Consider the following 27,734-nt stretch of genomic DNA (forward strand, 5'->3'; position numbering starts at 1 on the left):
AGAATAGTTATCATAGTTCTGTAAATTTCAAGAGTCTAACACATAAGGATAAGACTGAACTTAGTGGGGAAGTATTAAATTGGTGGGGGGGGGGAGGGGAAATTGTGACATGATTAGGCAGGAACAAGAGGAGTTGATTGGGATCAGCTGTGATCGGGCAAGACTACAACTTGCATTTGAGAGTTGATAAGGATCAGCTAAATGGAATCCAGGACTGGCATGTTCTAACAAGTAGAAAGGACAGAAATGGCAACATAAAGAAGCCGTAGATGAGTTGCTCCAGTATACTTCCTGCCGTTGAGCTGGAGGTATCGACTGTCAGACTGGTAGGTACCTCTAGTCTAGGGTGTACAAAGAGGGTGGCATTGGCCAGCGCATCTTTGGTGTTCTGGAATGCCCTCGAAGACTCATTGTCCCAAGTAATGTCCTTTGACTTGCCTGCCATTTGTGCGAAGGGGGGTGCATGATGCGGGACACTGCAGGTATGAATCGGTGATAAATGTTTATCGTACCAGCGAATTCCTGTAGCCCCTTTACTGTTCGAGGCTTGGCGAAGTGCCAGACCACCTCGACCTTCTCGGGGAGGGGTGTTGCCTTGTGTTTCTTTTTGCCCCAGAAATTAATAATGTCCAGACCGAATTAGCACTTCACGGGGTTTATTGGTAAGCCAAATTCACTCAACCAAGTGCACAGTTGTCTCAGGGGGTGACATGGTCTTTGCGGTTGCAGTTAGAGATGAGGATATCGTCCATATAGAGGTATGTAAATCTGAGGTTCCGCCCCTCTGTGTCCATCAGCCATTGAAAAGTTTGTGCCATGTTTTTCAGCACGAAGGGCATGTGTAGAAATTTGAACAGGCAAAAAGGGGTTATATTTGTGGTCTTGGGGACATCCTGGGGTTGAACTTGGATTTGGTGATATGCCCGGATGAGGTCAACCTTGGAAAACACCCATGCCCCATGCAGGTTGGTAGTGAAGTCTTGGATGTGGGTCACAGGATTTCTGTCAGGTGTGGGGGGGGCTGTCTCTAACCCTTCCTTCCCCCCCCCTGCTGTTTTTGGCTTGGAATTCTGCTGTTGACCTGGTCTGCAATGGCGTTGGTATTCCTCTTCGCTCTCCAGAGCATGTCTGCCTGAATTGCGACCCTCCAGGTGTCGCTGAAGATTTCATCCATGAGCAAGGGTCAGATATCCTCAGTTAGTTGCTCCAGGAGGATCTGCTCAAAGAGCAGGCAAGGCTTGTAGCTCTCTGTCAAAGTGAGCATCTCGTTCATTAGGGTGGATGGGACCCTATGCAGTATTTGGGTAGTGCGCTCACTTTGGGAGAGCCTGGAAGTGCGGGTTAACAGCTGTTTGAGGGCCGTGTATTTGCCTTGTTCTGGAGGATGCTGGATGTCTTGATGGAGTGCATTCACAACGAAGAAGTAACGGGTGTCGTTGGTGGCGATATGTCAAAGCTGGAATTGAACCTCTGCCTGCTCGAACCACACATTTGGCTGCGACACCCAAAACGTTGGGAGCCTGAGTGAGACCACATGGTTAGTCACTGGCTCTGGCTGCATTGTCATCTTTTGTAGCATTCATGCTATACTGGTGTGGAGAAGAATGACGGACACCAAAGCCTTGAAGTCGAGACTGATTTATTGTACTGGTTGTCGCATCTATATGGGCCCCAGGAGCTGATATCAGGGCAACGCATCATCGGTGGCCTGGGATTGGCTGGCCTTCCCACCACAGTTCACTATCTTCCCAACATGCAGGAGGTCACCTGGGACGGTGGTCAGTATCACCCCCAGGTCTGTGAGGTTGCCGCATTCATCGGCCTTTTTGTGGGAAGTTCTATGTCTCTGTGCATGGGCTGCTACAGTCCAGTGAGTCTCACACCAATGATAGGGAAGCTATTGGAGAGCATATTTGGGATTTATGCATATTTGAAAAGCAGGGGTCAGATCCAGGTGGGGCAGGTCATGCCTTACAAATCTAATTTGAATAGTTTTGAAAGGGACACAAAGGTGGTTGATGAGGGTAGAAAAATGGATGTTGTCCACATGGATTTAAGCAAGACATTTAACATAATCAGTCATGTTTGGGTGATCCAGGATAAAGATGCATGGGATCCATGGTGAGGTTACAGTTTGTCTTGTCTGGGCAAGTCAATTCCAAGTCCAGTGTAGTGGTGGAAGGGTTTTCCTCTGGCTGGAGGCCTGTGACCAGTAGTGTTCTGCAAGGACTAGTTTTGGGGCCCCTGTTGCTTGTGACGTATATAAATTAATTGGATGAAAAAGTAAGTGGGTGCATTGGTAAGTTTACAGATGACACAAAGATTGGTGGAGATGTGGACAATGTAGATGTCTATCAAGGAACATAGCAAGAAATGAATCAGTTCGAGGTATGGGCAGAGAAATAGCAGTCAGAATTTGGGCTGGGCAAGAGTGGGGTCTTGCAATTTGGGAGGTCAAACGTAAGGGGTAAGTATCATTCTGTTTTGATATAAAAATGCAGAATGACCTCGAGTTCCATGATCACAGCTTCCAGAAAGAGACCACACGAGTAGATAGGTTCATTAAAAAAAAATGTATGTCATGGGATTGAGTGAAAGAGTAAGGAAGTTGGGCAAGGCACACTGCACTTGGAGCACTGTGTGAAAATCAGATCACCCCATTGGAGGAAGAATGTGCAGGTTTTGGAAAAGGCACTGAAGAAAATTACTAGGATAATACCTGGATTAGATGCTACAAGGAGAAGTTTAATAAACCTGCATTGTTTTCTCTGGAGTGTGTCACTGATTGGGGAAAGACAAATCGATAAAATGATGAGAGACAGAGAGCAGATCATCAGAATCTTTTTACAAGGATAAAAATACAGAGCATATGCCTTTAAAGTGAGGGAGGAAAAGTTCAAGGATGTGTGGGACAGATTGTTTTTACACAGATGCCAGGTGTAATGGTGAAAGCAGATATAATAATAGTGTTTAAGATGCTTTTAGATTAACGTGAATATGCAGGGAATAGAGAGATGCATGTCATGTGCAAGCAGCAGAATTTTAGTTTCATTCAGCATCCTGTTTAGCATAGACATTATGGGCCAAAGAGCCTGTTCAGTGTTGTTCTGTTCTATTATTATTTCTAAATTAAAGGCAGATAGTCTTAACCAACAATGCCATGATCCCACAGAAACATTTGGCTGATATTGTTTGATGTGCTTTTAAAATTGTAATTGTTTTAGAAAAAAACAATTGCAACTGAAGGACAAATTCATTTCTATTGTGCTGTTGAATCCAAAGCCTTGTTAAGTGGGCATGCAATTTTGAGAATTCAGTTCATAGAACAATAATTGACTTGTCCTTCATCTTCCATTGCTGATTTTGCTGGGTTAGCTCATGCATTCTGAATATTCTTATAAATTTTGCAATTTTCATCAAAATCCATATTAAATAATTAAGCAATTAACGTTCAACAGATTATGGGCAACATAAATTGCATTTGGTGTCTTGTCTTTCAGCTATGATAAAGCACTTGACACAGCCATTGTCAAAATAATTGACCACCATGAACAAGGGCATATACATTGTGAAATCATCCAGGAGCCGGTGGGATCCTGTATCACACTAATAGTTTCTGAAATTCTCCAAGTAGCTCCAGAGCTACTGAACCAGCAATTAACACATCTTCTCAGAGGTAAGAGTGTTCACTTTTGATTAGTGGGAAAGGGCTGCATGCAGTTGAGTACTTTATCACTTGCACAACTTGATGGATGAGTGTCTTGAGAATTACTTGCTTTAGAATGAATTAATGAACAGTGTGTAAGGATTGGTTAGTAAAATGGGGTTTAACTGTTGAGAAAACTGTATGTACATCTGGCATGTATGTATTTGTATGTGGAAATCTAAGAGTTGCTGACATTAATTCCCAGCTGTCAATGAGAGTTCACTATTTTGCAGCTTTTGCTAGTGAAGTCAGCAGAAATAGTGAGCTGGTAAAAAGTACCATAAACAATAAAAAACCTAGTAATGTCCTGCATAGCAAGAAATATTACTGAACTTTCAGTGATCTTCAAAGACATAATTACAGCTGAACAATGTCTCCAGCCCTCAGGTCCATGCAGGAAAGTATTTATTTGTGCTTCTCGATGATGGAAAATTCGAAGTTGAAGAATGTTAGTCTGGGTGAAATGATAGACTTAGTATTTAGAACAATTTTTAACTTAATATTCATTAAATACCAACATCGACACAATGGTATGCAGATTTAACATCTTTTCACTAAAGTGGCATGGTAATAAAGAAAAAGTTTAGACATGTCAAGATCTCCACCTGATAAGTACAGGAAAATCAAAGGTTAATTTGACTTAAGAATCTCAGCTCTGACTGGAATTTTGGGTTCTTGCATCTGCTAACCTTAAATAGATCACTAGAAGATATTCAGAAGTTGGCAAAACTTGAAAGTCCAATATTTTTAAGCAGTAGGCTTAAAGCTCATTAAATACCATTGCATTCTGAATTAGGAATAATGCAGCACAATTTTAAATGAAATTAAGAATATGGAGAGGAAAAACATGAATTTAGTCTAAAAGAGAAATGACCACCTCAAGTATTTAATTTCTGCATGATTATATATGGATTATATATGGATAATGTCAATGACGATGTTAATATTGTGCAATGTCGGCAGTTTCACTGCCTAATGCCCCATTAGGAATCAAATCCTTATCTTGACCACTTTCTAGAGCTGGAGATCTTGCCCTGGAAGAAGGCAATGGTTTGCCTTACAATGCCAGTGAACTTGGAGGATTTTAAAGTGACAACATTACTTTTATCTCTTAAATGCATTGAGTTGCCAAAAATGTTTCCATGTCTCTGAAGTAGGCAGGAGGGCAGGATTTCTCTGAAGGGAGAATTTTGTATTTTAATCAGAATAAATTGAGAAAAAGGTTTACTGTAATTCAAAGACACAAACTTGCTTGATCAAAGTCTGTGTGATGTTTCTTTTATTGTAATAAAGAAACTTGGGTTCTTTTAAAACAACTATATTTTAATAGCTATAGATTCGAGACTGTGTGGAGACATCCAACTGAAGCTACAACAAACTAGTCTATGATTTCCTCGAGTGGTTAAGAGGATAACCAGCACTCTATCATTGCATCCCCTTACCTTGAGATGTTTAATCTAGCAATATGACACATTAAAATAGAATTCATTTTCCAGTTCAACGCAAACATCAGCAGCACAAACTTTTTCAGTATGCAGTTATTTTTCGTTTAGAAATTCAGCCTGTCAGGTGCCTTGATAATGTGCGTGGTTCATCTTAACACAGGTGCTTGTTGGCTCTGCTGCTCCACGACTGTCTAGCAGTGGTGTTTCCTCTGTTGCTGTGTGGAGTGAATCTTCTACATTTGTCTGTTCCTGCAGTGTCACTTGCATTTTGAGCAGCCCCTTTAGATCCTTTCTCCGTACTTGACAATCCTCTGTAGGATCTTTGGTTATTTCCTTCACAACAGTAGTCTTTTTGTCCTAAGTGTTAGAATCTCTGAGTTTCACTGTGTCATGTTGTGCCAGAGGCCCTAAGCTTCTTGCTATATTGTCATAGTTTACTTTTTATCTCCATTGCAGATGCTTTTATTTCCATTTGACATCTCTGCTCTTGTTTGGGTCTGCAGAGTAGGGAAGTGCGGTGCATTGTCTATGTCTCATCAGAAGCTCAGTGGGTGACATGCCATGTTCAACTGGCGAATCTTTGGAACTCGATAGAGCTAGATACAGATCTGAGCCACTGTCTTGTGCTTTCTTTAGCAACTGTTTAACGAAATGAACTCCTTTTTCTGTTTTATGGTTTGAGTGTGGATGCAGAGGACTTGAAGTCACATTTCAAAAATCATACTCTTCTGCAAAGTTCTGGAATTCTCTACAGCTGTAGTGAAGTCCATTTTCACTGTAGACAATTTGAGGAATACCATGTTTTGCAAATATCGATTTCCTATATTTGATCACACAAGCAGCAGACAGATTAGGAAACAAGGCAATTTCTGGATCGTTTGATAGATAATCAATAAACAGCAAGAAATTCTTTCCATGGATGTGGAACAGATCAGTCCCAGCTTTCTCCCATGATTCTGCAGTACATCTTTATTATCATGGGTTCCTTTGTCTGCTTTGTGTGATGTTTCAAACAAGTCTCATAGCAGGAAACCATTCTGTCAATGTCAGCCCTGCCAATAAACAGCAGTTCTGGCCCTCCTCTTGCATTTTTCGATTCCAAGGTGCCCCTCATGCACCCTTTTCAGCATCTCTTATAGTGATTGAGGAATAATAATTCTGCTCTGTCTTAGTAGAAGCCCATTGACAACACTCAGCTCAGCTCTGATGTTGTAGTATGGCTGACATTCACCTCTAGGCCATCCTTCATTCAGATCCTTTTGTAAAAATATTTTACAAAAATATTTACGTTTGTTTTCCCATAAATGTACAGTGCGAAGTGGAGTGACCGGCAGAATGAGTTGGGCAGGTTAGAGATATCTCCAAGTAAAAATATTCTTGGATCCTTTGGTATCTTTATCTTCATAATTTGCCCTAATAATAAACTCAGATAATTCCAAAACCTTTTTACTTTTTCACAAGACCACACTGAATGCACATTGAAAGCAATTATTCGAATAATTAGAATTTAGTCATTTAACTAATGTGGAGTATAATACAATTGATGAAGAAAATTATATTGAACGATTGGCAACCAGTCCTCTTGTCTTACATGAACCACAAGGGCTTTGATCAGGCTGAACTAAGTCGTCATAACCCATCTTCCAAATGGGGTTTTCCATAAGCTTCCCAGCTTGTCCTGTTCCAGTCCCAGCTGCTGCTGCTGACTGTAAAACTGCAGGACTGAATTCTCTCTCCTCTCTCTCCTCTCTCCTCTCTCTCCTCTCTCTCTCCTCTCTCTCCTCTCTCTCCTCTCTCTCCTCTCTCTCCTCTCTCTCCTCTCTCTCCTCTCTCTCCTCTTTCTCCTCTTTCTCCTCTCTCTCCTCTCTCTCCTCTCTCTCCTCTCTCTCCTCTCTCTCCTCTCTCTCCTCTTTCTCCTCGCAAAACCACATGGCCCTCTTAGAACAGCAAGTTCCACTCCAGACAGCCTGTGGCTCCAACGAGTTCTTTCATCTGTTGCCATTTTATAAACAACAATCATTTGTGAAGACTCTTGGGCACTCTCCAAAGCTTTTGCAAAGGCCCTTGGCTCTGGCCTGTTCAGCATGAGCAGAGCTCCAGTATTTCAAATAAGATCTGTTTTTAAAGTGTTTGTATGTGAAAAAAACCTGCCCCAATTTATCTCCCAAAAACATATCTATAATCTGTCACATATGCAACTATTCATTGCAGTAGTCCATCAGGCTATATGTAGAGGCGAGTGGGATTTACAAGTAATTGCAATGCATTTCTTAGCCACTGCTAAGGCTATTTTAACAAATGAAATTTGGAATTTAGTTAGTTTATTACTTTTTTCAACGAAGTTGCCTATAAGATAAAGCTCCAGGTTGGCTTGTGAAGGGGATTGTCTTCTTCAAAAAAGAACGATAAAAATCCTGCTTGTGCTGATAAATAGTATTTCAAAAAGTCCAGAAGTCCGTCCTCCCAATTTATAGACCCATGTTAGAAATTCTAAGAAATTCTTGGCATATGTTATTACTTATGAAATTATTCAATAATTTAAAGAAATGTTTAGGTAGTGCAATAGGCAATGATTGAAAAAGATACTGTAATCTTGGCATCATCTTCATTTTAATCCAATTTACTCTTCCCACTAGAGTAATCGGCAGGTCTTACCTTTTATCCTTGTAAGTATTTCAATAATATCCTGCCAGAAAGTTCTTAGCCTCATACATGACCATGTAGCATGTAAAAATATTCTTATCCCACACATAAGCCACATTTCCAATATTTCAGATTTTGATTTATGCAACCTCTATGGTATGAGATATAATTGGTTTAGAAAATAATATTGGACCAATTCATACCTTGCATTTATAATTGATGCCATGCTATTCAAACACCAAACAGACCGATATATTTCCATTATTGCAACACCTAGATACAACTTCAATCTCTCTCTCTTGATCTCTGTAAACCTGGTTTCACATTTTCATATTGGATAGCATAGAACGCCTTAGTTATAAATTTAGGTGTATTCCCCAGCCAGATAGTTCGTTCCATTTCACTAATTTCAAGTGGGTTAAACATCACCCCTATCTTTCTCTTGGGAATGATCTTAGCTGGAGAAAACAAGAAGTCCCATTAGCTATTCCATATTTATTTCTTAATTGTTCAAAAGACATAAGTGATCCCACCACATAACAATCATTAATATATCTTTTTCCTTTGTCGTACCATGAATTCAATATTTTGTTACTCAGATTCATCGGCAGCAGTACATTTTTACATAATGTTGTTCTTAATAATATTCCTGATTTTTTTCAATACACTCATTTATTTCTTGTCATATTCTAATCATGTATATTAATATAGGGTATCTGTCTTTTTTGTTATTAACTTAACATTCCACTTATAAATAAAGCCCTTTGCTGTTTCTTCTTCTATTGAATTCAATCCCATTTGGATCCAAGAAGGGGATTGTCTTCTTCAAAAAAGAACGATAAAAATCCTGCTTGTGCTGATAAATAGTATTTCAAAAAGTCCAGAAGTCCGTCCTCCCAATTTATAGACCCATGTTAGAAATTCTAAGAAATTCTTGGCATATGTTATTACTTATGAAATTATTCAATAATTTAAAGAAATGTTTAGGTAGTGCAATAGGCAATGATTGAAAAAGATACTGTAATCTTGGCATCATCTTCATTTTAATCCAATTTACTCTTCCCACTAGAGTAATCGGCAGGTCTTACCATTCTGTAAATCTTACTGTTTTTCTCTAATAGAGGAGTGTAATTAAATTTCAATGTTCTGTAGATTATTATGTCATTATTCCTAAATATTTGATTCCATCTGTCTTCCATTAAAATCTACTATCTTTTGATAACTTTCATAATCAAAAGGTTTCAAAGGCATTATTTCACTCTTGTCCATGTTTAATTCATAACTTGATATTATTCCATATTTTTCTAATGCTGTTTGTTATTTTATCAAGGGTTCAGCCTGGTCAGACATATATAATCGCACACCATCAGCAACTATCTGCCAATGGTTCAATAGCTAGTATATATAAAAAAAAAACCCACCAGAGATAGGGGAAACCAGTTTATAAATTTTCTGCCTATGCCAAATTTTTCCGATCTTTTAAATAAGAAAGACCATTCTAATTGTTTGAATGTTTTTTCTGCATCTCAGGAGATGGATTCAACTTTGATTTTGCCTTATGTATTATATTAGTCTACTTTGACTATTTGAAGATGATCTTCCTTTGACAAATCCCACCTGATCTGTATGTATTATCTTTGCTAGATATTGTCCCAGTCTATTAGCTAATACCTTTGCTAATATTTTATAATCAGCATTAAGTTGTGACATAGGTCTATGTGATGAGGTTTTTAATGGGTCTTTGCCTTTCTTTGGTAGCACTGTAATTATAGCAGTTGAGAAGGATTCCAGAGGGTCTGGGTCTCCGCCACCCAGTCCAATACATCCATGATAAGAAGTATCAATAAATATTTTAATTGTCTGTAGAACTCAGGAGGAAACCAATCCTTCCCTGCAGATTTGTTAGCTTGTAAAGTACCTAACACTTTCTTGATTTTTTTCTCTCTCTCTTGTGAAAGCGGCATCTAAATCAATTTGTTCTCTGTCTCCTAACTTTGGAAGTTCAACATTTGTTTAAAAAGTTGTCCATCTCATTTTCTTCTCTTAATAATTCTGATTTATAAATTTGCATATAATAAAGTCATAACATATTAATTATTTATTTTTGATTGTATGTTATAATATTGGCCTCTGCTTTTATTGCATTTATCATTCTAGATGACTCCTCTACTTTTCATTGCTAGAATAACACTTTCTGTGCCCATTCTCCTAATTCATAATTTTTTTAACCTTTTAATATATTTTTTTTCCATTCTGCATGTTTGTAATGTTATATTTTTTATTCTCTTAGTCTATATTTTTCTTATAACCCTGATCTCCAATATTCTTTCACCAATTTTGTTATATTTTTCTCTAGACCATCCAGCTTTATAGCGTATTCTCTCCAGATTTTTTGTATGAAATAATTTGTCCTCTGAGATAAGCTTTAAGTGTACCCCATAATAAAAAGCTATTCTCAGTTGAAGAGAGGTTAATTTCACAGAATAGTTCTTTCTCTTAATAAACTCACAAAGGTCCTTCCTTTTCAACAATGTGGCAAAAGAGAGATGCCATCTATACACATTTTCTTGTTTTTTCTATTATTGCAGTAGTTCAAGTTAATGGTGAATGATCTGATCAAAGTCTTGCCAAATATTCTGTTTATACCACTCTACTTTTTAATTGGGTAGACATTAAAAACAAATCAATCCTTGTATGTAAATCATGTAGCCAACAAATAGTCTCCTTCTATGGGGTTAAGCTGCCACCATATAATATTACATGTCCCACCCATCCTCTTTTTAATGTAACATGTTTTTATTTGGTAAGATGCAATTCTAGCAGAAAGATTATATCTGCCTTTAATTTTTTTTTAGGTGTGCTGCCTCCTGCCTCCTTTTCACTGACTTGTTTATCCCATTAACATTAAGACTAATAAATTTTTAAGTTCTGTCCATTTTGATTTTTTAAACAAATATTGTTTAACAGTAAAAACCTTTTCAATTGTTTAAATAATACAGTGATCTTCCTCTTTTTAAAAATAAACACATTAAATGTCCATGCCCTGATGGTGATGTAAACCAGAGATCCAGAAAGCCTGCGATAAAAGCCCATTGTCTCTCAGGGAAGTATACCCCTCTCTTTAGCTCCATCATTTATAGATACTCCTCTCTAGGTGCCATTCTCCCCCTTAGAATGGAATCTCCACCTTGTTACTACTATTTCCAAGTTTTCTCTTTACTGAGCTCTCCGTGAACATTTCAATAAAATTTACTTTTCAACAATAAATACACGACTGCTTTAAAAAAAAATACAACTTTTATTTTGTCCCATTGTAAACATTCTTCACAGTCGTCTTCTTTGGCAACTTTAGCTTTTTCATAAACCTCGCAGCATGTCTTCCACCTCATTCTTAGTCTTGAAAAATCATTGATTACCTTCTGCTACTTCGACGCTCAGAGACGTGGGGTATATCAGCGAATATTTCAAGTTTTTGGAATGCAATTATCTTTTTTACATCATCAAACTCTTTCCTTTGCTTAATCAAAGTAGGATGAAAATCTTTTTTTGAAATTTTTATTTATCATTGTATCAATACAAAGCATAAATTCTAATAATACAATAACTTAAACCATACAAAATGATACAATAAATTTTAAATTTTCTCTCTCCAAAGAAAAGAAAGAAGAAAGGAAAAGAAAGAATCCCTAATTCTACATATATAATATTACTAACATATATTCATTAACTATTTTTTATAATTACTAACTGAGAGGGGTGGGCAAGGTGGAGGATATGGATGGACTTTGTCATAAAATCCATATATGGTTCCCAAATTTTATACAAGATTTCAATTCGATTCCTTAAACTATAAGTAATTTTTTATAAAGGTATACAATTTTTCATTTCAATATGCCACCTGTCTATTTTTACCAAATTCTTAGTTTTCCACATTACTGCTATACATTCCTATGCTGTTGCTACAGCTTTATTTAAATTTTTTCCTTGATATTTATCCAATTTCAATTTTATAACTTCTTATTGTTACGAGCTGAAAGGACCCCAAAACCCAGCAGCAATAGACATTCACCAAGACAAGTAGTTACTTAAACAAAAGTTGTTTTTAATTATCTTTAAACATGAAAACAGATTCAAACTTTTAACTTATCTCTATTAACCTAACTAACCCCCTTCTACTTTTAAGCGCATGTGTATGATGTGTGTGTAAATTTAAGATCTTTGGTTCACAGTTCAATATCACTTCTCATTCTTCCAAGTTCACTGGTTGCAGGCAATTCTTATACTTTGCACAGAATTTAACATGTATAAAGTTCACCAGGCTTTAGTGCTTGAAAGGTAAATGGTTACTGCTCAGGAAGGTTCTTTGTAGGTTTGCAGAGAGAGATATGTGTTGTTTCAGGATTTCCACAACTGAGGTACCATCATTAGTCACCTCAATGTCTTGCTGATGAAACTTGCCCCATCAGGGTTCTCCAGATGATAACCTCTTTCTTTCAGGCTACCACAGGGTTCCTTTCTGTTTCCCTTATTCCAAGAGAAACATCAGACAGGTAGCCCTTCCATCCATCTGCCACTCTGGAGTTTTCTGTTTCAGTTCCAAAAGGCTTCCTGGCTTGCACTGTTCAGCCGTCTTTCAGTGTCACACACACACTGGCTGAGAGAAATTGTTTCATCCTCTCTCTCTCTCTCTCTCTCCAACTGCTAGAAAGCCCATGTGACTCTCTCACTTGCAAAACCCCTGATCTTTTCCAGCAAACAATAGGAGTTAACCTTCTGCTCCCATCTGTTTTAGGTAAATAAACTTCTCAGGAGTGGCCTTTCTGTGCACTTTACAGAAAGGTCTGAAGCCCTGTAAAAATGTTCAACACAGACGACCTGTCTTCAGAAATTCAATTTGATGACATCATTCCAATTAACACCTACTTGTGAAATGTGCATAGCATTCTCCATAGTTTCTGTAAAGTACAGTGAATATGAATTCTTCAGTATTTCAAATAAAATCTGTTTTAAAATGTGTGTATGTATGTAACTTACTCTAATTTTACCAATTACCTCCCATATATATATTCCCAAGTAAAAATATTTTTGGATCTTTTTGTATCTTTCTTCATAATTTTTCCTAACAATACTCTCAAATCTTTCCAAAATTGTTCCACTTTCATACCAAATGTAAAAAGGTCCCTATTTCCTTTTTACATCGAAAACATTTATCCTGATAATTAGAATTAAGTCCATTCAATTTATGTGGAGTATAATATAATTGATTAAGAAAATTAGAATAAAGGTCCTTATTTACTTTTTACTTTGAAAACATTTATCTTGATAATTAGAATTAAGTCCATTCAATTTATGTGGAGTATAATATAATTGATTAAGAAAATTAGAATGATATCTAACATTAACTGTATTTGTAATACTCTCTTGACACAATTGTGACCATATTTCCTCTTGGATTTGTTTTTTTTAAATCTTTCTCCCATCATAATTTTGATTTGTATAAATCTGTTTTCATTTTTTTATAATTTTATATACATATTAGTAATAAGTTTCTTGATAATAAATGTATCTGTTATTATACATTCACATTGACTTGATTCCAGGAATCTCAAATCTGAGCCTACCTTCTTTTATAAACATGATTTTAGTTGATAATTTTATTTTGTATATTATATTTATCTTTTAATTGGTCAAAAGTTTTTAAAAAAAGATCCTAAAACACAATCTTTTATCTTCTGTATACCTTTATTATACCAATTATCAAATAAAGAATCACACAAATTGAAAGGAATAAGTTGATTTTGTTTTAACAACATTTTTGGTAATTGATAATTCTTAATCTCCCTCTCCATATGAATCCCATTCCATATTTTCAATATATATTTTTAAAATTGGTACTTCCATTTTTCCTTTAAACAATTCACTATTTCATTTATACAATATTTTGTTTTGGGATAATTTATCCAATTTTATTCATTTCAAATAGAACCCAAGCTGTTTTCTTACCCATTTGATAGCAGGAGGAAAAAAATTGAGCTGCTTTATAATAATTTTTTTTAAATTCAGCAATCTTAGTCCTCCCTGATCAAATTTCCATGTTAATTTTTCAAGACCAATTTTTGACATTTTACCTTTCCAAATAAATTATACTATAATTTTATTCAAACTCTGAAATAAACGTTTCTGGCACATGAATGGGTAATGATTGAAATAAATATTCTATTCTTTGAAAAATATTCATCTTAATACAATTCACCAATCCTGTTAACATTATTGGTAGGTCTTTCCATCTTCTCAGATCTTCTTCTATCATTTTTAATAGTGGTAAGTAATTTAACTTAAATTATTTATATTTCTATCAGCTTTTATTCTTAAATATTGCTTTTTTCCAATTGAATTTTGTTAAACATTGTGAATAATTCATATCAACCATAGGCATCAAAGTAGGATTAAAATCTTGAAAAAACAGCACTTTTTTATGGTCAATCTCAGACGGGCCATTATTTTGCTTTGAGTATTCGTATGCTGTTCCCAGAATTGTCTCCAATTCCCGACAACTAAAACAATCTTTCCAGGACTGGTTATGGTTGCTGATAGCCAACTCTCTTGGGATGGAGGGTCCAGTGAGCCCTTTCAAAATGCAGTTTTTCTCCGAATTTGTCTTCTCCCAGCACTCGTGGAATCCATATTTTGAAGAAGTTCACTGGATCTCTTCCTTCATTTCCTTCTTTCAGTCCAATAATTTGGACATTATTTCATCTGCTAAAATTCTCCATGTAGTTGATTTGCCTGTCTAACTCCCAATGCTTTGCATCTTTCTCCAAAGGTTTTAGGTTATTGTGTGTTTTTACCAAGTCTATTTCTGCTTGACTCATTCTTTCCATTAAGTCTTCAATGATTTCTTAAATTTCTGTCATCCTTTCAATCATGTCTCTCATTACATTTTCAATGGTAACAAATTGGTTGCTCAGTTTTCCATTTTCTCCAGGATAATATTTAGTTCTTGTCCCGACTCTCCTGCTTTTTTGGGGTCCGCCCGTCCTGAGGCCATCCTTGAATTGCTCCCTTTCGGGTTTTCGCTCTATGTTCCTGGCTGAGTAGAAACTTCTTCATTTTAGTTCTCAGCTGCCTTCTTAGTACTTATTTTGTACAAATTTTAATGAAAAATTCTTCATTTTAAAATTTTAACCATCTTTTCGATACACTTCATGGAGAGCTTGATCAAAACACATCTCTCTAAGGCTCTTTCAGGTGGCCAGAATACCCAGATGTAAAACTGCATATTCTACCCCTATGCGGCTGTCAGGGTACCCACCTGAAAGAGCCTGACGTGCCTCCGAGGCGCACTCACCAACCCTCCTCCGGGAAGCATTAATCTGCAGATCGGCTAAGTCCCCAATGCACCTGAAAGCAGCTGCTAAGCGGCGGGCTGATGACACTATCAGGTGGTGACCCAACTCCCTGCTGCCTGACAGCCCCCCACCGCACAACCTGACAGCCCTCCTCCCTGCTGCCTGACAGACCCCCTCCCGGCTACCCCTGCCCCAATGTCCCCTGCTAGCTGCCCCTCCCCAGTTAGGCAGCGGGGAGGGAATGGCTGTCGGGCAGCAGAGAGGGGGGCTTCAGGCAGCAGGGTGGGGGCGGTCGACAGGGCCATCAGGGTAGAGGCAGCCAGTGCGGGCTGTAACAGCCCTGCTGGCCACTCCTGCACCGGGGCCCTCTCTGCTTCTCAAAATATGGCATAGTAATGGCAGTCTTCCCTACCCATAAACCCCCACACAGCTGGAACTCTGTGGGAAACACAGCGGTTCCACCTATGTAGGGGATTATGTGTAGGGAAGACGGCCATTGCTATGCCGCATATTTATGACAGGTAGCACCAGTCACCCCGCCTCCTTTAGATGCTGAGGTGCTCCGAGACGCCTCTGGAAAAACAGGCCCTTTCAGATGGGCTGTAGCAGCCTTTTAGGGCTGACACCTGAAAGGTGAGTCTTCAGGCTGGGATCCGCTCCTGCAGCCTCCCTCGAGGCAGAGGATACACCTGAAAGCAGCTGAAGTCCTTAGCATGGTCAAGCCCCTTTCCTTCATTCAGAGTCTTGATGACCTTCTGTAGAACTATGTCCTTTTGTGTTTCAGCTGTGATCTGCTTGGATTTCGCATCAGTTAAGGGAAGTGATTCAGTGCTCATATTCACGTCGAGATTTACATTTGGCTCTGTGAAACTCTTTTTAAAATTTTTATTAATATTTTACAATAGAAAAGTTGAACAATACAATGATGAAATGTGCTACAAGACCAAGAAGATTTAAAACAAGTAAAAGTTCCAAAACACAATCATGATATTAAAGTAGAACATAACAAAAAAAATAAATTTCAAAACCCATTCCCCTCAACGAGGTTGAAGGTTATCATTCATAAATCAAAATGGCACCTCCTAGAATTGGACAACACAATGCCAAAATTCCATATTAACAATAAATCTTAAGGTTATGGTAGTAGTTCATGAAAAGGTCTCATATCATTTGGAATTTAATATTTAAATCTGACTGCATATCTAATTTTTTCCAAATTCATGAAACGACATACTGTCCCGGATCCACTGTGCATTTAATCAAAATTGCACACCTGGCCATCACCAAAGTAAAAGATAAAATGCGACATTGAATTGGAATTAGTGACACATGATCATCTTGGAATGTTCCAGAAAGAGTAATTAAAAGATTAGGTTCCAATTTTAAATTGAAAATCTCTGATAATGTTTAAAAAAACTTCTTTCGAAAATTTTTCTAAGCTGGGGCATGTCTAGAACATATTAATTAAAGAAGCATCACCTGTTTTATGTTTATCACATTGGGGATTTGGGTCTGAATAAAAATGAGACCATTTAACTTTAGACAAAGGGGTTCTGTGTACCACCTTGAATTGCAACAGCCAATGCTAAGCACAAAGTGATACAGTATTTCAGTTTGAAAATAGTCCTAAACCTCATTGGATAGGGAAAGGTTCAAATCCTGCTCCCAGGTTTTCTTGATTTTAATTAACGAGGCTTGTCTTGGACCAGCCAATTTGTCATAAATAAGAGATATTAAACTTGTAGCCCAGAAAAATGTATCAAGGTTATTTGCCTCAGGAAAAATAGGAATCTGAGATTGAACAGTGTCCATTTTCTAAATATCTTTAAAAAATGAGCTTACAACTAATTGTTCAAAAGATGCAAAATTATTGTCAATAAAAATTCTTTAAAGCATTTAATACCCAATCTTTGCCAGTCGTTGAAAGCAGAGTCCTGCAAAGAAGGTTGAAAAAGATGATTGGATATAATAGAGCTAACAAGAGAAAAATTCTGAAATCCAAAAAAACTTCTAAATTGTACCAATATTCTCAAACTTTTTAATAACCTGATTGTCAGTTAATTTCTATAAAGAAAATAAAGACAACCCAAGAAGGGCCAAAATGGAAATATTGTTAGTAAAATTTAGTTCCATTTCTACCCACGTTGACCACTCAGTAATAGAATCTGAAATTGGGATGTGCCAAACCACCATTCTTTTTAGATTTTTGAAGATGAACTTTATCTAAGCAGAGGTGCTTTCCTTGCCATGTGTACGAAGATGTAAGTGAATAAAAAGAATTTAGGAATAAAAATTGGTATAGATTGAAAAAGATACAAAAATTTAGGTAAAATGTTTATTTCAATAGAGTTAATATAACCAAGCATAGAAATAGATAAAGATGACCTTCTTGTTAAGGATAATTTAACATGATTAAGTAGAAAAAAATCCTTAAAATGATGTTTATAACTCTTAATAATTGTAATACTGTGATGAGCATATTGATCTCTTAAAAGGAAAATTACAACAACTTGGTATAGGACCATTTAAAAGTAAAAGTTCACTCTTAAGCAGATTCAACTTATACCATGAAAACTGACTAATTTGAGATAGCAAGGATAGTATGAAGAGTAAAGAACTATTTGGATTAGATATAAAAATCAAAGATCATCTGCATAGAAGGAAATTTTATGTTCAATACCTTTCATGTAAATCCCTGAAAAATCTCTCCAGTCATGAAAAGCAATGGCTAATGACTATAAAACCAAAGCAAAAAGTAATGGACTTAAAAGACAGCCTTGATGAGTACCCCATTGAAGATTAAAAGGTTTTGACTGATGTAAATTATTAAGAATTGAAGCAGTGGGACATCAATATAATAATTTAATACATTTAATAAAACATGATCCAAAATTAAATATTTCCAGGATCATAAATAAATAACCCCACTCCACCTGATCAAATGCTTTCTCTGCATCTAATGAAAGAACACATTCATGGACAGGAGTTGGGGTAAATATAAAATGTTCAATAATTGAAGTATATTAAAATAGAATAATGATTTTTAATGAAGCCAGTCTAATCTTCAGAAATAAATGATGGTAATATATTTTTCAGTCTGTGGGCCAACACTTTAGCCAAGATCGTCATATCAACATTCAGTAAAGAAATTGGCCTGTAAGAAGAATACTTGATGGATTGTTCCCCTCTTTTTGCAATAGTAGAAATGCAAGCTTCATTAAAAGATGATGGAAGATTGTCCTGTTTAAATGAGTCAGTCGCACAGAAATTATTTGGGACACAAATAATTTAGAAAAAGATTTTAAAAATTCCACAGGATACCCAACAGATCCTGGAGATTTGCCTGACTGTAATGAAGAAATAGCAAAAGGTATTCCTCTTGTGAAATAGTCTTCTCCAGACATGTATGGTTATTCTGAGGAAGTGTGGGAATATTTAAGTAGTCCAAAGAATCCATCATTAAACTATTATCATTATTAGATTCAGAAGTATACAGTCTAGAATAAAGTTCTCTAAATGTGTCATTTATTTTAGAATGGCCTGTGGTAGCATTACCATCATCCATCGGAATCTTAGTAATTTGTCTCTTAGCCCCAATTCCTTTCAATTGATAGGTCAAAGACTTACCAGATTTTTTTCACCATGAACGTAAAATTGACTTGTACTCCATAAAAGTTGCTGTTCAATGGGATGAGTAGAAAGAAGATAAAATCTAATTTTTTCAACTCTTTTTATATAATTCAGGGTCTTTAACTTGTGCATACTGTTGATCAATTTATTTAATCTGATTAATTACATCTAATCAATCTGTATTGGTCTTCTTCTTTATACTAGCAGTATAAGAAATAATTTTCCCTCTAAGATATGCTTTCAGAGTATCCCAATCAAACTAGAAATTTTTGAAGAAGAATTTGTATTAAAGAAAAAAATGATCTGTTCCTTTTTGATTTAAAAAAAAATCAAAGTAGAATTAAAATGCCAATACCTCTTTGTCAAAGGAAATTCATAGACAGAATGATAGGAGCATGGTCAGATATCACTATACCCTGATATTCACATGATTTAATGAAATGATTATCTATTTTAAAAAATAATAAATAAGTGATGAACATTAGGGAAAAAAATATTTTCTCCTATTAGGATGGGGAAAAAAATCTGAAATACAAAAATGTGTTTTAAAAAAAAAAATGAATGAATTACAGAAGCAGATTTACTCAAAGTAGCAGTTTTAGGGGTTGAACGATCTTGGACAGGATTTAACTAATAATTAAACTCTCTACACAACACCAATGAGAAAAGACTCAAATCTGGTAGGACTGAGAAAAAAACTTTCAAAGAATCCCACATCATCAATGTTAGGGGCATATACATTAGTAAAAACTACTGTTTTATTATGTATTTTGCCAAAAACAATGTATTGACCATTTTTATCTGATATAATATTGTGACGTAAAAAAGGAATGTCCTGTTGACTAAAATAAAGACCCATCTAGCTTTAAGGGATTTAAATAAGAATGAAAACGCTGCCCTTTCCACTTTGATGTAAGATGGGGATATGAGTTTTGAATATGAGTTTCTGTAAAAAGACAATCTCTGATTTCTGATGTTTGACCTGCAGAAAAGCTCTCCTGCATTTAATAGGATTGTATAAATCTTTAGCATTCCAAGAGATCATTTTGATAAGATTAATCATAATTTTTAATTAATGTTATGAGAAGAATTAGGCACATTTCATCACCAACCTCCAAGCCACCTTGAATCTGTGCAATAACACGGCTTACACAAAACTTGAAGACATAAAAACCTTGTAAATCCAACACTTTAATTCCAAACATCTGCCCTCCCTCCCAAACACCTCAACTACGAAAGTTCAAGATCGAGATTCAAGATTACATTTATTATTATAGTAATAAAACAATGTTGTATTACATGAAATTTCTTTTTGCCTGCTGCAAGGCAGACAGATTCGCCACAGGCAAGAATTGGCAAGACGCCTCTTACGATCAGAAAGAGAGAAGCAAAAGAGAGACCCTCCAGAGTCACTGAGTGCTGTAGATTCACCTCCAGTGCTTCTGCAGCCCTCGTAGCTACACAGAGTCCATTCCAATCCATCCATAACTCAATCTCCAGATCCGAACTTCTGACATGGTCAGGAACCCTTCAGTGCCCTTGGTACCTCCTTGCCACCCAGTTCAAAAAAACTGAGGAATATTGTTCTGAGAAGCTCAGGTTCAACAACAAGGCACAAAAGTTAGTGCTGCAGCCAGCCTCCAATGTCAGGAGAGACTTAGTTGAATGGCTATAGTCTCATATTTTAAAAAGATGATAGTAAAGGGAATTTGATATGCCTCTCAGAGTAGACTGGGATGAGGAAGTAATGTTGGTTTAATACCATCTTTTTTGATTGGCTTTTTAAAAAAAAATATAGATACAGCATGGTAACAGGCCTTCCCAACCCATGAATTAACCTACAAAACCCCTAACATTTTTGGAGGGTGGGTGGAAACTCGGAGAAAACCCAAATGTATGAACAGAGAGTATTGGATAAGAACCTGGGGTGCTGCAGTAGCATTGTGTGCTCACCTTTTCTGAGGTGCTCTTCGCAATCCACTGAGATGCCATATCATCAGTGTTTGTAAACGTGCATGAATAAAAAAAAAATGGCAGAATTAGATGAAATATCTGTAGTGCAAATTACAATGGATACAAATCCCTTCATAATTAAAAGGAGAATTAAAGTTGTGTTCTGGAACAAAATAGTCAGTTGCCAATAAACTGTTCTGAATCTAAATTTAAATGCAGTGTAAAACATATGATTAATTCTGTGGATTCAGAATGTCTATTCTAACAGCCTCGTTTTTCTCTATTTTGTAACTCAATTAACAATTTTTGTTGTGAATTTGTAAATTATTGGAGTGATAACCAGAGAACTGATTTGTGGTGATTGTTAAGGTTAAAGTGTAACTGGACACCTTGTATGAATGCAACCTGCTGCTAAAAATTAGTGTGGTGCACCAAATGTCAGAAATGCATGAAGGTTCCATACAGTATGTAGAGTGTTATCAACCATGTATGGTGGGGGGAGGGGGGGGGGTGCGTGGCAAGATGGCATAGAGTCTAGACGTGCAATCTCAACCCCTCTGGCCAGACTTTTAAATACCCATTTTTTATAACCCTTTGTTTCCAAGTTTAAACTTTTTTAATTTTAGTTTAAAGTATTAAGGAATTATTATGGCCACTAATGGTAAAAAGACTAAATCTCAAGTTCAAAAGAAAATACATTTTGGAAGTGCTGAAGATTTGGGGCCTAGATGACTTGAAACAGCCCCAGGCTCAATTTCTTCATTGCCTAAATCCCAAGGATCGCCTGTGGAGGCTGAAAAGGAAATGCATCAGGCAGCATTACAATCTGAAGAAGCCATTTTTCTTCGCGAATGGATGAGAAGACAACAAGATGCGGGGGGGAGACCAGCAGCGACTCCCTGAAGAAGTCGGGATGCCGTCACTGGGAGTCCAGACCTGCAGTAAATCTTTTAAAATGCCTTTTGTTGAATTGCAGCAGGAGCTGCAGTTACCTTGTTCTGCCACCATGTCAGAGAGAGCAGAGCTGAGATTTACAGATTCACAATGTATGCAATTAAATGCGGTTATTCAACCTATGTTGACATCTCTAATGAATGAGATGGTTCAACTGAATGCTGGTATAAGTTCAGAATTAAATATGGTTAAGACACGTGTGGATGCATCTTTTAAAGAATTTAAAAAATTTCAGACTGCTTTTTTGGACTGTAAACAACAAGTGACTTCTAACACAGAAAAAGTGTTGAAGGTGGAAAAATCAGTCATAGAATTAGGAGATCGTGAGAAGTAGCTAGAAAGAAAAATAGATTATTTGGAAAATCAAAGCAGAAGGAATAATGTGAAAATTGTTGGTTTGCCAGAAGGTATAGAAAGACAAGACCCTCTTCGTTTCTTTAAAGACTGAATTCTGCAAATATTAGGGCAAGAATTTTTCTCTGGGGGATTGGCACTGGAAAGAGCCCATAGAGCTTTAAGAAGAATACCCTCAGCTGGTCAACCCCCCGAGACCGGTATTAATTCGATGTCTGAGTTATTTGAATAGAGAAGCAATACTTTGACTTGCAGTACAAAATGCGAGACAATGACAAACCCCATTATTGATTCAGAATAGTAGAGTCTTTTTTTTTTATCCTGATCTGAGTCAAGATGTCATTCAACGTCAACGTCGATTTAATCCAGTTAAAGAAGTTTTGTGGCGTAAAGGTTATAAGTCTACTTTTCGTTACCCTGCAGTGTTGAAGGTCTTTTACAGAGACTATCAGTTTCGGTTTTTTGAAACTGATTCTGAAGCAATGATTTTTGCTGACTCATTGCCGGATATAAGAGGACAAAGATGTAGCTCACCATTATCTCCTAAAGAAAAATTTGGTAGTTCTGGAAACGAAAGAAATGGCAGAAATGGGAAAAATGGGAATGGAAAGAGTCTACCTCCTTCCGAAATGGGATCTTCGAGACTGGACTCTTTTGGATGAAAAGAAGAATTTTCTTATTTTATTTTTTCTTTTGTTATTATGATACTTGGATGTTACTGATTGTTTGGCTGGGCAGGGGGAGATTTGCACTAATCCACTAATCATCAGCCACTGGTGGGTGATCCACACCCAATTTTTGTTTAGGGGATTACTACCATTTGGTAGTTTTTTTTGGGGTGATTTTTTATTGTTTTTTTTTTAATTTTTATTTTTTTTAACGTTGATTTGAGTTTTTATATAAAGATATTATTGGTATTTAGTAATAATAGTAGATATGTTGAAGTTGAGTTTTGCAACTTTTAATGTTCGAGGATTAAATAGTCAGATTAAATGTAAGCGAGTCTTGGCGTATATTAAGAAAATGAAAACTGATATTGCCTTTTTACAAGAAACATATTTGAATGTGAAGGAAAGTGTGAAATTTAAAAGGGATTGGGTTGGGCATGTATATTTTTCTTCATTTAATTCTAGAGCTAAAGGTGTAGCAATTTTGATACATAAAAATGTATCTTTTGAATTACAATCAATGGAAGAAAAGGCAGGATGTATTCTTAAATTGAATTGTAAGATTTTTAGTGAATTTTGGACTTAATATTTATGCTCCAAATGCAGATGATGAAGTATTTATTTCGGATGAATTTTTATGTTTGGGTAAAGCTAATGATAATATTTTAGAACATTCTAAATCTGTTCAACTTTTCTTGGAGCTGTCTGAGGGCAAAGACCATGTCAGTGGTTCCTCTGTTTGCGCGAAAGCCGCACTGTGATTCTGGGAGAATATTCTCGGCGACACTAGGTATTATTCTATTTAGTAGAATCCTAGCGAAGATTTTGCCTGCAATGGAGAGCAACGTGATTCCCCTGTAGTTTGAGCAGTCTGATTTCTCGCCTTTGTTTTTGTACAGGGTGATGACCACTGACATGGTCTTTGCCCTCAGACAGCTCCAAGAAAAGTGCAGAGAACAAAACAAAGGACTCTACATCACCTTTGTTGACCTCACCAAAGCCTTCGACACCGTGAGCAGGAAAGGGCTTTGGCAAATACTAGAGCGCATCGGATGTCCCCCAAAGTTCCTCAACATGATTATCCAACTGCACGAAAACCAACAAGGTCGGGTCAGATACAGCAATGAGCTCTCTGAACCCTTCTCCATTAACAATGGCGTGAAGCAAGGCTGTGTTCTCGCACCAACCCTCTTTTCAATCTTCTTCAGCATGATGCTGAACCAAGCCATGAAAGACCCCAACAATGAAGACGCTGTTTACATCCGGTACCGCACGGATGGCAGTCTCTTCAATCTGAGGCGCCTGCAAGCTCACACCAAGACACAAGAGAAACTTGTCCGTGAACTACTCTTTGCAGATGATGCCGCTTTAGTTGCCCATTCAGAGCCAGCTCTTCAGCGCTTGACGTCCTGCTTTGCGGAAACTGCCAAAATGTTTGGCCTGGAAGTCAGCCTGAAGAAAACTGAGGTCCTCCATCAGCCAGCTCCCCACCATGACTACCAGCCCCCCCACATCTCCATCGGGCACACAAAACTCAAAACGGTCAACCAGTTTACCTATCTCGGCTGCACCATTTCATCAGATGCAAGGATCGACAATGAGATAGACAACAGACTCGCCAAGGCAAATAGCGCCTTTGGAAGACTACACAAAAGAGTCTGGAAAAACAACCAACTGAAAAACCTCACAAAGATAAGCGTATACAGAGCCGTTGTCATACCCACACTCCTGTTCGGCTCCGAATCATGGGTCCTCTACCGGCACCACCTACGGCTCCTAGAACGCTTCCACCAGCGTTGTCTCCGCTCCATCCTCAACATCCATTGGAGCGCTCACACCCCTAACGTCGAGGTACTCGAGATGGCAGAGGTCGACAGCATCGAGTCCACGCTGCTGAAGATCCAGCTGCGCTGGATGGGTCACGTCTCCAGAATGGAGGACCATCGCCTTCCCAAGATCGTATTATATGGCGAGCTCTCCACTGGCCACCGTGACAGAGGTGCACCAAAGAAAAGGTACAAGGACTGCCTAAAGAAATCTCTTGGTGCCTGCCACATTGACCACCGCCAGTGGGCTGATAACGCCTCAAACCGTGCATCTTGGCGCCTCACAGTTTGGCGGGCAGCAGCCTCCTTTGAAGAAGACCGCAGAGCCCACCTCACTGACAAAAGGCAAAGGAGGAAAAACCCAACACCCAACCCCAACCAACCAATTTTCCCTTGCAACCGCTGCAATCGTGTCTGCCTGTCCCGCATCGGACTGGTCAGCCACAAACGAGCCTGCAGCTGACGTGGACTTTTTACCCCCTCCATAAATCTTCGTCCGCGAAGCCAAGCCAAAGTAAAGTAAAATCTGTTCAAAGTAAGTTTGTATTATGGGATGCTATGAAAGCCTATTTGAGAGGACAAATAATTAGTTATACTTCTAAAATAAGAAAGAATCGATTAAATCAGAGTCTTGAATTAGAGAAACAGATCGATGAGTTAGAAAAGGAATTTCAGAAAGATGCTACAGAAGATCAGAAAATAGAATTATCTAGGTTGAAATTGAAATATAATACCTTGCAATCTTATCAATTTGAATGTGTGATTAATAGGACTAAACAACGGTATTACGAATGGGGAGAGAAAGCACATAAGGTATTGGCATGGCAATTAAAGAAAGAACAGATATCGAGGACTATTAATGCTGTTAGATGGAATTCTCTTATTACTTATAAACCTCGTGAGATTAATGATGAATTTTATTCATTTTATAAAAAGTTATATACATCTGAAGGAAAACTGGAAACTGGATCGATTGATTTTTTTAAAATCACAGTTGAATTTACCGATATTAGAGGGTGGAGATATACAGGAGTTAGAAGAACCATTTATTGATTCTGAAATTAAAATGGCTATGCTGGAAATGCCAAATGGTAAATCGCCTGGTGATGATGGATTTTCGGTTGAATTTTATAAAATTTTTTATGATGATTTATCTACAGTTTTTGGGGATGCATTATGTCAAGTTGGAGAATATTATGATTTACCTGAGTCTTGTTCTAGTGCTGTTATTACAGTAATTCCTAAAAAAGATAGAGATCCTTTGAAGGTATCTGCATATAGACCAATTTCGTTGTTAAATGTAGATTACAAAATAATAGCTAAAGTATTAGTGAATAGATTAGCTAAATTTTTACCAAAGTTGATACATATTGATCAAACAGGTTTTATAAAGAATAGATATGCTTCAGATAATATTTTGTGAGTGATTAGTTTGATTAATAGATTTCGACAATCTTTAAATCATCCGATGGTGATATCCTTAGATGCAGAAAAAGCATTTGATAGAATTGAATGGAATTTTTTGTTTAAAGTTTTGGAGAAATTTAAGTTTGGTGCTTCTTTTATTGGTTGGATTAAGGCTCTATATAGTAAACCGATAGCTAGAGTATTGACGAATGGTTTGATTTCGGAATCTTTTAAGTTAACTCGATCAACTTGTCAAGGTTGTCCTTTATCACCAGCTTTGTTTGTGTTAGTGATTGAACCTTTAGCACAGTTGATAAGACAAAATACACAGATACAAGGTATGAAAGTTTTAGATGAGGAATATAAAATTAATTTATTTGCTGATGACGTATTGGTGTATTTAACAAATCCAGCTCAGTCACTTTTGCATTTGAAGGAATGTTTAATACAATATGGATATCTTTCTGGATATAAAGTTAATTGGGGAAAAAAGTGAAATATTACCGGTAAGTGAAGGAGATTATTCAGTTTATAAGAATATTATTAATTTGAAGTGGACTGATCAAATTAAATATCTGGGTATAATTTTGAATGTTAATTATCAATCTATATAAATTAAATTATGCTCTGTTAATGAAAAAAATTAAAACTGATTTGATTAAATGGAAAGATTTACCTATTAATTTAATGGGAAGGATAAATACAATTAAGATGAATATCTTTCCGCATATGCAATATTTGTTTCAATCTATTCCGTATTTACTTGATAATTTTTTTTGAGATTTAAATAAAATGGTTAGGGAGTTTTTATGGAGGGGTAAATTTTCGAGAGTAGCTTTGAATAAATTAACTTGGAAATATGAGTTAGGGGGATTACGTTTACCACATTTTCAAAATTATTATGAGGCAGCCCAACTTAAATTTATTAGTTCATTGATGGATTTGGTATGGCCTCCTAGTTGGGCTAAAATTGAGATGGCAAGTATTTCTGAATTTGAAATACATCAATTTTTGTTTAGGTGGAATATGAATTTGTTACAATATAATGTGCCTATATTAAAACATTTAATGAAGTTATGGATAAAGAAAAATAAAATGATAGGTTCTAGGTGTAAATTATTGCCTTTGACTCTGTTGTATAATAATCAACATTTCTTTTTCAATACATAATCAAAATTTATTGCATTGGAGATTTAAAGGTGTGGAAAATTTGGGAGATTGTTTTAGAGGTTAAGTTTTTATCTTTTAATCAGATGATGGAAGATTTGGTATTGATAAGAATTCTTTATTTCTTTATTATCATATTCGATCTTTGGTAAAATGTATGTTTGGTAGAGATATGATTTTACCTAAAATGACTAAATTTGAGACTTCTTTTATGAAGGTACCAGAGAAAGGTTATATTTAATTTATGTATCAAATATTACAGGATAGTATGGATAAAAAGGGTTGGGATAGATCTAAAATTAAATGGGAAGCGGATATTGGTTTTACTTTTTCTGAAGAGGATTGGTTAGATATTTGTTATGATAGTGTAATTTGATTGATAAATGCACATTATGCAATGATTAATTACAATTTTTTACATTAATTATATTTGACACCTGAAAAATTAAAAAAATATGGTTTTAATGAATCAGATTTGTGTTTTAGATGTGGTGATACGGTTGGAACTTTTCTTCATGCTTTTTGGTCATGTATACATATACAATCTTTTTGGAAGAAAATTCAATCGTTTTTAGAATATCTGTATAAGATTAAAATAGTTTTAGATCCAACAGTATTTTTATTGGGTAGTT

General features: G+C 36.5%; 1 protein-coding gene across 2 annotated transcripts in view; it reads left to right on the forward strand.

Moving 5' to 3' along the window:
• LOC138738688 (exopolyphosphatase PRUNE1-like) overlaps positions 1-27,734 on the forward strand; it is a 202,997-nt gene that overhangs the window by 76,875 nt on the left and 98,388 nt on the right. For both annotated transcript variants that reach the window (XM_069889426.1, XM_069889508.1), the window contains exon 4: positions 3,501-3,676. In XM_069889426.1, the coding sequence (XP_069745527.1) occupies positions 3,501-3,676 (176 nt within the window). The remainder of the gene's footprint in view (positions 1-3,500; positions 3,677-27,734) is intronic.

Source organism: Narcine bancroftii, chromosome 1 (genome assembly GCF_036971445.1).
Source record: "Narcine bancroftii isolate sNarBan1 chromosome 1, sNarBan1.hap1, whole genome shotgun sequence".
In the NCBI taxonomy this organism is placed as follows: Eukaryota; Metazoa; Chordata; class Chondrichthyes; order Torpediniformes; family Narcinidae; genus Narcine; species Narcine bancroftii.